Source organism: Schistocerca cancellata, chromosome 9, assembly GCF_023864275.1.
Source record: "Schistocerca cancellata isolate TAMUIC-IGC-003103 chromosome 9, iqSchCanc2.1, whole genome shotgun sequence".
In the NCBI taxonomy this organism is placed as follows: domain Eukaryota; kingdom Metazoa; phylum Arthropoda; class Insecta; order Orthoptera; family Acrididae; genus Schistocerca; species Schistocerca cancellata.
In genome coordinates this window covers 183,433,861-183,446,928 of record NC_064634.1, presented here as the reverse complement: position 1 = coordinate 183,446,928, position 13,068 = coordinate 183,433,861, and the positions used below count along the sequence as shown (strand labels likewise).

The 13,068-nt window shown below is 41.6% G+C and overlaps 1 protein-coding gene across 1 annotated transcript in view; it reads left to right on the top strand.

Moving 5' to 3' along the window:
• LOC126100865 (hydroxyproline dehydrogenase-like) overlaps window positions 1-13,068 on the top strand; it is a 163,707-nt gene that overhangs the window by 99,604 nt on the left and 51,035 nt on the right. The window contains exon 6 of the mRNA XM_049911532.1: window positions 5,038-5,189. Within this exon, the coding sequence (XP_049767489.1) occupies window positions 5,038-5,189 (152 nt within the window). The remainder of the gene's footprint in view (window positions 1-5,037; window positions 5,190-13,068) is intronic.

Genomic DNA, 13,068 nt, shown 5'->3' with positions numbered 1-13,068 from the left:
TGCCAATATGGTTGCACTATCGGTCAGAGGATGGCATTCACGTATCGTACAGCCGTTACGGCGCCTTCCATGACAAGCAGCAGCGTACGTCGGCCCCACATTATGCCATCCCAAAACAGCAGGAAACCTCTGCCTCGCTTCAGTCGCTGTACAGTATGCCTAAGGCGTTCAGCCTGACCAGGTTGCCTCCAAACACATCTCCGACTTTTGTCTGGTTGAAGGCATATGCGACACTCATCGGTGAATAGAGCGTGATGCAAATCGTGAGCCGTCCATTCAGCATGTTGTTGGGTCCATCTGTACGACGCAGTATGGTGTCGTGGTTGCGAAGATGGACCTCGCCATGTACGTCGGGAGTGAAGTTGCGCATCATGCAGCCTACTGCACACAGTTTGAGTAGTAACACGACGTCCTGTGGCTGCACGAAAAGCATTATTCAACATGGTGGCTTTGCTGTCGGGGTTCCTCTGAGCCATAATCAATTGGCAGCGGTCATCTGCTGCAGTAGTAGCCCATTGGGCGAGGCATGTCATCGAAAGTTCCTGTCTCTATCTCCTCCATGTCCGAACAACATCGCTTTGGTTCAGTTCGAGACGCCTGGACACTTCCCTTGTTGAGAGCCTTTCTTAGCACAAAAGTAACCATGCGGACGCGATCGAATCGCGGTATTGACCGTCCAAGCATGGTTGAACTACAGACAACACGAGCCGTGTACCTCCTTCCTGGTGGAATGACTGGAACTAATCGGCCGTCGGACCCCCTCAGTCTAATAGGCGCTGCTCATGCATGGTTGTTTAAATCTTTGGGCAAGTTTAGTGACATTTCTGAACAGTGAAAGGGACTGTGTCTGTAATACAATGTCAACAGTCAACGTCTATCTTCAGGAGTTCTGAGAACTAGGTTAATGCAAAAACTTTTTTTGATGTGTGTATATACTTTGCACCCAGCACGCAACGGATATCTCATATGACAGTCGTTCATTATTTAATCGTCTAGTGCATTAATTTGAACTTTTATCATCATATTACCATGAGGAGTCGTGGCTGTAACAGACTCCGTCTCATCCGTCAGCCATAATGCTAATAAGGACCTAGGACTCAGTTCAGCTACTTGATTTTCGTCATTGCTATTTCCCTGAATGTCCCCGTTTATAATAGTTTGCTGACACACAACATGGATTGCAGAAATACTTCACGCGCTGTCATGACCTATCCACAAACATATTTTCGGTTCATTTGTACCTTCAATTTTATTGCAGTAGCCTACATTACTTTTTATAATACACCATTTACATTCGACTCTGCAGTAGACAGCTCGCACCCGGTATGACTCGTATCTCAATTAGATTGTTCCTGAAGTAAGTTTACCTCCGTGTGGTTTTTCACGAGTGGTACTTTGCGGGACCCTTCCTAGGTCTGGCCGGTTTAGCATTCGCGCTCGCACCATTGTGATTTTCTATTTTCTTCATGTTGCTTGGATAATTAAAGATATGGGTCACTTTTAAAATTTTTTGACTGTTACTGTAGTTGCCTCACTGTGCAATAAGCAATCAGTATGTATGACTATAGATTTTGTATGGAGCGTAAGCCCATGGTGATTTTAAATGTAGATCAGTTGGCATTCCTTGTTGTTATACCGGGCATTTTGAAAAATCCACCTTTATTTCTGGTGCACCGCTGTTCATTGCTTATAACCTCGGATGTGTTCATTTAGTGTGTACTTCTTGCGCCATCCAATGATGAGATAGGTAACTTTTTAGCGGATATGCCGCCCCTATTTTAACAAAAAAAATGGTTCAAATGGCTCTGAGCACTATGGGACTCAACTGCTGTGGTCATCAGTCCCCTAGAACTTAGAACTAATTAAACCTAACTAACCTAAGGACATCACACACATCCATGCCCGAGGCAGGATTCGAACCTGCGACTGTAGCAGCAGCGCGGCTCCGGACTGGAGCGCCTAGAACCGCACGACCACCGCGGCCGGCCTATTTTAACACTCCGCCCGTAGTGTATTGCTGTGTGGCGAGCATGAGAGAGTCTTGTTCGACGCCGATATGCATCGATGACACGATGATATCATTAACTGTGTGCGTTTTCTCAGCTGCGTGTTTTTTTTATCGAGATATATATGTGTGTGGAGTGCCTTTTGTGCTTTGTAATGTAACATGGATAGATGGATGGATGCAGTGTTTTAAGGGCGCACGACGGCAAGGTCTTCAGCGCCCGCTCAGTAACAGATTGAGACGGGTGTCAAGAAAAGACTCAGAATAATAAGATAAAACAGAACGTAAGACACAGGAAACAAGCTTGGAAAAATATGTGGCCACCCACACCGAAGCGTGGGACGAAGCATGCCGCCAGCAGTAAAACATGGACAACACAGGAAGAAAGTGGTAGAGGGAGCTAAAACAATATAGCAGATGTAAGAGGCTGGCTGACCGCAAGGAAAAAAGGGAGGAGCCAGCCACTCTGCAATACACTAAAACCTCCAGCCTAAAAGTTTAGGGCAGAGTCCAGACACATCACAAAACTTTAAACCCTAGACACACACGTCTCATCATTAGCTAAAATACAGTGCAGATCCCCATCAACTTGTGCTTCTGCCCTTGCATCACGGTATAAAATGCAGCCTGTTAAAATGTGCCGGACAGAGATGTGCACACCACAAGCATCACAAAAGGGGGGATCATCCTGCAGTATTAGAAAGCTACGTGTGAGAGGACAGTGCCCAATCCGAAGACGCGTGAGGGTCACTTCTTCCCGCCTGAGCACCCGGCAGGAGGTACGCCACGGCCGAATTGTTGACTTCACTAACCGCAGTTTATAAGCTGTTACCGTCAGCCATTCTTCCTCCCACAACTCCATGCGCTTCTTGTGGAGTGCAGAAATGACAGACTGCAAGGGAATAGAACACTGGACCACATCTTGCTCTCTGCAGGCCTCCTTGGCAGCCCGATCGGCCTGTTCATTGCCCCATATTCCTACATGACCAGGCACCCAGCAGAAGGACACCTCCTTACCCCGCCGTTGGAGCAAGTATAGTTGGTCATATATCAGCTGGACCATCTCCTCAGTTGAGTACAGATTCTGAAATGATTGTAAGGCAGTAAGAGAATCGGAGCAAAGGAGAAATCGATTGCCCCGAACACGATTCCAGTGCCTTCAGGATCACGTGGAGCTCCGCTGTAAAAACGGTATATTCATCAGGTAGGCGAATCCGGGTAACATGATCAGGGATCACTACAGAACAGCCAAGGAAATTCTCCTGTTTGGAGCCATCAGTGTAAACGACGGTAAAACCGTGATGCGGATCTAAAATGTTAAAAAACTGAGATTGGAATGTAAAATCTGGTGTACTATCTTTCTTAAAATTAGTCAAATCTAAAATAAGTCTGGGTCTCCGGAGGAGTCAAGGTGGAAATCTGCTCCAACCGCGACGGAAAACGTGAAGACCAGCCATATTCATCGCAGAGAGGCAATCCTGTGCGCGAATCCCATAGGGCCGCGTCGTTCGTTGCCAGTTATGAAATAGCCTTGCCAGAGGAAGCTGAGCCACGGTATGGTATGCAGATGCGTATGGTGTGGACAAAGTTTTATACGCCTGGCGCACCGTAAGTAGCCGCCGCCGCATATGAAGTGACGGTCCACCAGCCTCCGCACAGAGGCTTGGTATGGGGCTAGTTCTGAATGCCCCTGTGGCCCTTCATGGTGCACAACGTCCAACATCTTTAAGTAAGAAGGCCTCGCAGACCCATAAACCGTGCACCCATAATCGAGCTGAGATCGCACAACCGCCCTGTAAAACTGGAGCAGACAAGTCCTGTCGGCTCCCCATGTACTGTGGCTAAGACATTTTGAAATACTTAAAGTCTTACGTGACCATCGTTTCAGGTGTTTAAGATGAGATAACCACGTAAGCTTTGAGTCAAAAATGAGCACCAGAAATCTCACCGTGTCTTTAAAAGCGAGGACAGTGTCCCTTATCCTCAACTCAGGAAAGGTTAAAATCGAACGAGAACGGTGAAAAAGAATACATACTGACTTCTCGGTGGAAAACTTAAAACCACTCTTCTGCGCCCAGTCATCCAAACGTTTAAGTGTTAAGTTGCAACTGACGCGTTGTCGTTGCAAGGCTTGAAGAAGAGCAAAACAAAGAGAAATCATCCACAAACAAAGAACACTGGACAGGACTTTTCATTATGGAGGTAATGCTATTAATAGCGATGGCAAAGACAGTCACTCTTAAAACGCTACCCTGACACTTTTGTAAGACGTACGTGTAAATTTGTATTTTATATAATAAGTTAAATTAATCAAAGTCTTCCCTCCCCCCCCCCCACCCCTCATTATCTTCATGTTCTCTTCTTAGATCAGATGATGACAGCCGGCAGCATAAAATTGCTGAAACCGGTCATTTTGGAACAATGAAAGTTTCTACACCGCGATCGCGGCATACGAAGTGTGTTCCTCATTCTTTATTTCAAACGCTCCCACAGTACAGCATGTGTACTTAACACAGATATGAAGAGGCCTGCACAGTAGCCCGGAGAGGTGTATCAGAGCAGTAATTTGGCTGGAGACCACAACAAGTACGTTTTTATATTTTCTCCCTTTGCTATTTTAATATCCTGTTTGACGTCTAAGAAACTGTTCTAGGGCTTGCCTTGTTGCTTGGTTTTACCCTTTCCTGCATTCATCTACTATATTATATTCCTTCCTCCTGTTTCTGTTGTTCATTGCATAATACTGCTTCAAAAAACTCTCAATTATCTCTGGTTTTATTTTATACAAGTCTCATTTGCTAATTTTCCTATGTACCTTTTATTTCGCAGTTTTATCTACTTCATACAATTCTCCATATTATAGGTCTGAATCTCGTTAATTTCCAGTTTTTTATAGTGACACAGTTTTCACAAATAGTTGCGTAGCTAGTCAGAAAGGCATAATATTGCAAAGAATAGTTGTCTGATGTGAAATTATGACTTTGATTTAACGGTTAAAATGTTATGACTTCATATGTAAACGACAATTCCAGGGAAAGCAGCATCATCGAAATCCGTGCGGTTACTGGTTGATGCAGAGTACAGTTACGTCAATGGAGGCTGCAGTTTGATGACCCTTGCAATGATGACTGTTTTCAATCAGGTGTCACCAGTGATCGGATATACTTACCAATGTTACTTTAAGGTATGTACTAAAACGAATCTAGTATGAAAATGAATTTCTTTTATTTCCACCAATGATCACAAAGCTTTTGGTCCTTAGACTACAAGTACGGTAAATAGTTTATTACCTATAGTAATAGAGCCAGTATGTCAGATCGGCGGCCTAGTTTAAATCATATTTTAAGTATGTGCGACGATGCTATTTTAGGACATGTTACAAGACAGATCTGAAAATGGTCGTTGCTGACCGAAACTGGTAGTCTAAGGCCCAAAAATTTTGTGATCATTGGTGAAAAAAAATTAAAGTCATTCTACACTTCCGGGATCATTACTTTAAACCACGGCTATCTCGCAACTTGTGACATGTACATCTTTTTCAACATCTGAGAGAATAATCAGATCAGAAGGTAATATATACCGTTACAGGACGTGGAAGGTAGAATGTGGGTATACAAGTTGGTCCCGTTGCACCCACTGAATGATTCTGTCTAGCTTAGAAATAGGTTCTCGGGACACACTATAGTGGTGTGAACGTAAGATGGCGAGTGGTAGTGTGATGTGCAGTAGCAAGGGAAGTGTGGTAGCGTACCACGTGACGCTCCAGCCAGTAGTGTCTATATGCCGCGTCTGTCTGTAGCGTGTGTTTGGGCTGCGCAGAAAATATTTAGCGTCGACTTTTATTTTACTTCAGATATGTTGAAGGTTCTTGGCTCTTGTAGTATTTATTCTGGGTGGCCTGAAGGAAACATGACGTTAACAACAAAGAGGGGGGGGGGCAACAGTTTTCTGAGCAGAGAATTTTTTTCTACATCGACAAATCGCCTTTCCAGAAGAATAATGACATAACTGCCGAAATGCATAGTTTACAGGAAAGGCAGAAAACCAAAAGACATTTTTAAACAGTTCATAAAACAACAGTAAAAATATTTATGGAATTGAAACTCGGCCTAATTGTGAAGCAAGGTTCTCTACGAAATACAAAAATTATTTGCTTCAAACAGCATCCCATTCACGCCCTTGTAACCCTTTAAGTAAATGTGTCAGTGTTCTTCCGACATTGTTATCGAAATTAACAAATACTACTAAGAGAACGTGTGTGGGGGAAAAAAAGAAACACACTAGACTCTAGTTAATCCGGCCATTCCTGGCACATAATGGGTGCCGGATTAGCGGAAGTGCCCGATTATTGAGTGTCTGAACTTTATTTTATCATTTATTTTGTTTTTTATTTATTTTGGAAACATAGGGGATATAGTGTACTGTATTTTATTAAACCGAAGTATACAATTTTAAAACATAGAGAATATACTTTATCACATCCAAAAATACATTAATTTTCAAAGAAAACTTAGTCCTTAGTGTATACTGTACATAATTGTACAGCCGTATCACTCACTATGAAACATGTCTCTAATTTTTAACTGTCGCAATGATGATACGCGATGGCGGCATGTTTTATCACGCAACCGCTTTACAAGCATTACATCGGTACTGCATGTATCTGGTTGTTGCATAATGTACTCCAGGAAGACCTCGGCAGCCTCGACACCAACAGTGTGAGAAATCTTCATGCTCTCTCCTCCTGTGTCCTCTTCTTCATCACATGCATCATTACTTACTTGCAAGCTTCTGATTATTTCTTCATCTGTGAAAGTTTGGTCCGTATTACAGTTGTCCTCATTCTGCCACTTAGTAACATATTCATCATCAATTTCTTCTCCTCCTGGAAGGTTGTGGAACATGTCAGTGTACAAAGTAACTGATAATTCCGAATTGACTGGCTCATCGCTGTTACTCACTACTGGAGCCAACTCAGCATCAATGGATGGCCACAATTTCCTCCAGCTCTTCATTCTTTAGCTCTTTTCTCACTGCTGGTGCAAACGTTTCATGGAACCAACGATAGAATTTTTGTCTGTCCATCCAGTCTCTCTTCTGAGCCCAATACTGCACTGGTAGAGTATTTATGTCAGTGTGTTAAAAACAACATGGATATTGGGATTTTCCAATCACCATAAGCGGTAGTTTATGACTCCCATTTACATTACAACACGCCATTAATGTTATGCGCTGTTTCTGTTGCTTGTAACCACGAGCTTCCTTCTCGTTCTTAGCAGCTAACATTTTGGAAGGAAGATTTTGTAAAAGAGTCCTGTTTCATCAGCATTATACAAGGCGTCAGCAGTTAAATAGTCTTCCTCTATTATCTTTCGTTTCTTGCTTATATACTCATCAACATCCAGTTTGATAGCTAACCTTTGCTCGCTACAAACAAGTTAATACCGCCAAGTTGTTTGTTAGATACAGCTGCTTTTTCTTTTATAATCGTGCCACTGACTGGAATTCCTTTACTGCGTTGTTGTATGAACCATTTATAAAGAGCTATGTCCAGTTCATTCTCACTCTTTCGCATAAGCTTCCGTTTTCCCAATTCACTATTCATTTGCGTTGAGTACTGTCGAATAACATCATCTTTCTTTTTGATGTCATAAATAATTGCTCGTCCAACATTGAACTCAGCAGCAATGGCTTTCTGCGAAGAACCTCGATTTAACTTATCTAAAATTTCGAGCTTCTGCTTGAGATCTAGCGTAAAGTGTTTCCTTATAGAAGACACGATTCTGAGCTGTAAAGAAAGCTACAATTTCAAATACAGTTGTTGCTGTTGGTGTTGTTGTGGTCTTCAGTCCTGACATTGGTTTGATGCAGCTCTCCATGCTACTCCATCCTGTGCAAGCTTCTTCATCTCCCAGTACTTACTGCAACCTACATCCTTCTGAATCTGCTTAGTGTATTCATCTCTTGGTCTCCCTCTACGATTTTTACCCTCCACGCTGCCCTCCAATGTTAAATTTGTGATCCCTTGATGTCTCTGAACATGTCCTATCAACCGGTCCCTTCTTCTAGTCAAGTTGTACCACAACTCCTCTTCTCCCCAATTCTATTCAATACCTCCTCATTAGTTATGTGATCTACCCATCTAATCTTCAGCATTCTTCTGTAGCACCACATTTCGAAAGCTTCCATTCTCTTCTTGTGCAAACTGTTTATCGTCCATGTTTCACTTCCATACATGGCTACACTCCATACAAATACTTTCAGAAACGACTTCCTGACACTTAAATCTATACTCGATGTTAACAAATTTCTCTTCTTCACCAACGATTTCCTTGCCATTGCCAGTCTACATTTTATATCCTCTCTACTTCGACCATCATCAGTTATTTTGCTCCCCAAATAGCAAAACTCCTTTACTACTTTAAGTTCTCGTTTCCTAATCTAATTCCCTCAGCATCACCCGACTTAATTCGACTACATTCCATTATCCTCGTTTTGCTTTTGTTGATGTTCATCTTATAGCCTCCTTTCAAGACACTGACCATTCCGTTCAACTGCTGTTCCATGTCCTTTGCTATCTCTGACAGAATTACAATGTCATCGGCGAACCTCAAAGTTTTTATTTCTTCTCCATGGATTTTAATACCTATTCCGAATTTTTCTTTTGTTTCCTTTACTGCTTGCTCAATATACAGAGTGAATGACATCGAGGAGAGGCTACAACCCTGTCTCACTTCCTTCCCAACCACTGCTTCCCTTTCATGCCCCTCGACTCTTATAACAGTATATAAAGCATTATTTAACTAAGCATTGTTGCGCATGATAATTCATTGTGCACGTATTTTTGGATGTGGATTACTGAGAGGCCGGGCTACTGAGGGCCTGATTAGCTAGAGTATATCTCTAAACCATAATTTTTTGTTTACTCTTATAGTTTCATTGTTTTATTATCATTTTTATTATTTGCATCTTATAACTGACATAAAATCATATACTAAGTGAAATAAAGAACTTCCAAATTACATAAAAGTAACAAATTACATTTATATGGAAAGAGAACCATAACAGGAGAAAGCCTTGTAATATTTAAGAATGATGTTGCTGTTAACCAAATTGTTTAAATCTTGAATTTTGTTTCCTGAGAGCTTCTTTTTTGTAGTATAAGCAGGTTTCAGATCCAAATTACTCCCATCTACATTCTCTGTTAAACGCCCTTTTCTCACTTTGAACTGAACTTGTCCCCACTCGGACTGTTTGTAGTTTTTATTATACTGAAACACGATACTTCCCTTTTCACATCGAAATAATTTAATTTCGGACACTTTGAAAATACTCCTGTCAACATCCTTGACCATGTAAGGAGCCATCTCATCATGCAAAGCTTTAATGTCATTGAAATCTGAAAAACTCGTTACTCTAAGGTGTAGCAGACTTCCCTTCTTTTTTGCATTGATCCGGAACATAAATTGGCCCTGACTTCATAACACTATTAACTGCTCTCGATGGTACTGTGAACTGTGTCTACCTCTTTCTGGGTGTGATCACGAATCAAATACTTGTGCATAATGGACCGAATATCCAGCCTTTGTACTGCATACAAATATGTTGCTATCATCTACCTGAAATAGAAGAGAATGAACATTTTAATCAATCTGATTTTTACAATAGAAACATTTTGTCGCATGATTTCTGCGAATCACAGTCTGAGTTTATGGCACTTACTTGTTTGCTGTTGCCCTCCACAATTATCGGAGTAAAATCTGACATCCATCCCAGAAAGGTTCTTGGATAACTCTTCAAGATGTTGTAAGACACAAGTTGTTATTTCTACCACGCCTCTGTTTCCAATGTCCTCGTGGAAAAAAAAAGTAGTTTTGTCCTTTCCAATCTCAGCGACCTGCAACAAACAACAAAAATAAGCAGAACAGACTTCAAGAGTAATAATAGTGAAAAAAAGTATGTATGGACACTTACTGTAAAATTGTAACAGTTGAGCGTCGACTTGTAGAAAAAGGCAGATGTTTGTCCCGTAGGTACCGGTAAGGCAGTTTGCAAATCATAAACAGCTAGTTCTATCTTCTTATTTTGAGCCAACTTCTTATCCAAGTTTGTACTATGTGACTCAGTTCTTTTTCTTCCTGATGTTCTTGAAATGCTTCTTGTAGCTTTGCCTTGTCTTCATATGTAGCGTTTTTGTAAGCTTCATATTGGTCACACTGATCCTTCTTTGGAACAAAAAATCCCATGTTAAATTCGGTATTGAATATATGCGCGTAGGCGTCATAATTCGCAGCTGGCAGGTTGGCGGAAGATAGCTCTGAAGAGCAATTTCTGTGCATTTCTGCGATCGATAAGCCACCATCGATGAATACTCTTGTTGTGTCACTTCTTACATAGTGACTCTCAACATGGGGAATTTAGTTTACGTGATTCCTAACTGACTCCAAGATTTCTGGATCAGTCTTATGGTGTTTTCCATAATTTCCCCTTTTGTCCACAGGTGACATCCTAGTCCCAGTCCTCTTCGCTTTCTATAACAGTACGGATTCGCCTTTCGGTTATTCCCGAAGTGTTTATCAGAAACGTTTTGCACACACGAATCTTGTGCTAATCTTTCACCAAGTAGAAAAAGCAATTCGGCATTCTAGGTTCTTGGGCAGTAATGCGATGATATTTGAGGACGAGCGTTTCATGCATGTATTTAAAAACTTCCATTGTCTTTTTAACGATCCCAGTGCCCAGTAATTAGTGAACAGCTGCCATCTATAGTCTTCTGTTACTTTCTTTGTACAAAGAGGATACATTTATCAGTACACGGAGCACCCACTTTGTGCCTTGGCAGTTTCACCCGTACGTGATGTACAACTTTTCTCACTGTTTCTCAACGTTTTGGTTCTTACTCTGCCCCAGTTGCTGACATTTCGATTTCTTTTTTTAGGCTGTTTAATGAGAGATTTTTCTTTAAGGACGACTGATTTTTTTCACCGGAATTAGACGATTCATCGCTGCTTGATGGATGATAATTGTCACTTGAGCCAGGGGACAAATCTGAACTGCTATCGGAAGTGCTGCTCGGCAAAGGGAATGTTACTGGCACCCTTTTCAAAACTGGTTTTGTCGCACTTACCCTTTCAACCACATACACTTTTGAAGCTTCCGGCAATTGTGTTACCTTGGATTTATGTTTTGATGATGATGCCTGTGGTTCCACCTTACTCACTTGCTTGTCTGTTATTTCACAGTGTGGGCTTGGTAGTTGTTGCTCTATACTGCTCACCCGTGCTTGTGGTTTACTTATGGAACAGTTTACTTCTCTTGTCCGTTTGTTATCCTCCTCTAGCCCTCGAAGAGCAAGTCGCAAAATCTTCTTTGGTGTGTTGCTCATTTTTACCCCTATAAAACGGAAATTAAATTGACGTAAATGTATTAAAAATCCATTTTGTTCACATTAACAATGACGCGAAGAACAGCTATGACAAAAAAGTTATTTAAAAGTTGAGGAAGCAATGAAGCTATGAACAATTACGACGCAGAAGTTATTCAGACGTCGGGAAAACAATGACACAATGTACACTTACGTCGTTACAAGGATTTTAGTTGAAATGATTCTGAGTCCGCAGTATTCATAACTTGTGTCGTTATTTCACTGGATACATTACTACACTCACCAAATTGAAACATGCAGCTGACAATTACGACAATGTTCTTTCCAACCAAGTCATAACAATCGATATTTCACTGCATGCGCTACCTTTTTCTGGGATGACTGGTGCAATAACGTCGGTTTGGTGAATTTCGCAGTTGAGTCGTTCTTGCGGAACAGCGAAATGCCGTTTTTGTCAGTTCTTTCTAACGTGAACTTTTTCTGTAGGATTCTTTCATCGTATCGCAGTCTGCAATCTGTTTCTCCTTCTAGTTTTTTGTGGTTGTTACACACTTCAAGTCACTATGGGCTCAATTTCTAAACTTGTTTCCGTTGTTACTGTTTTCGGTGAGTGAACACTGTTATGAGTCCTTTCGCTTATTTGGGTGCAACATTTGTAAACTTGTTGAGTGCCAGCTGCTTGCAATTGCACCAAACGTTGACCCTCTGCAAGTTTTTCTACATTTCGCAACTTACATTTATGCCTAGATCACGTATATTTTGGGAAGGGTGTTAATTATACAGGGTGGTCCATTGATAGTGACCGAGCCAAATATCTCGCAAAATAAACATCAATATTCGTGTAGTACGTAAAGAAATATGAATGTTTTAGTTGAACCACTTTCTTCGCTTTGTGATAGATGGCACTGTAATAGTCACAAACGTAAGACTCCACCAGTGCGGACGGTATTTGCTCGTGATACATTACCCGTGTTAAAATGGACCGTTTACCAATTGCGGAAAAGGTCGATATCGTGTTGATGTATGGCTATTGTGATCAAAATGCTCAACGGGCGTGTGCTATGTATGCTGCCCGGTATCCTGGACGACATCATCCAAGTGACCGGACCGTTCGCCAGATAATTACGTTATTTAAGGAAACAGGAAGTGTTCGGCCACATGTGAAACATCAGCCACGACCTGCAACAAATGACGATGCCCAAGTAGGTGTTTTAGCTGCTGTCGCGGCTAATCAGCACATCAGTAGCAGACAAATTGCGCGAGAATCGGGAATCTGGAAAACGTCGGTGTTGAGAATGCTACATCAACATCGATTGCACCAGTACCATATTTCTATGCACCAGGAATTGCATGGCGACGAATTTGAGCGTCGTGTACGGTTCTGCCACTGGGCACAAGAGAAATTACGGGACGATGACAGATTTTTTGCACGCGTTCTATTTAGCGACGAAGCGTCATTCACCAACAGCGGTAACGTAAACTGGCATAATATGCACTATTGGACAACGGAAAATACAGGGTTATTACAAATGATTGAAGCGATTTCACAGCTCTACAATAACTTTATTATTTGATGAGATATTTTCACAATGCTTTGCACACACATACGAAAACTCAAAAAGTTTTTTTAGGCATTCACAAATGTTCGATATGTGCCCCTTTAGTGATTCGGCAGACA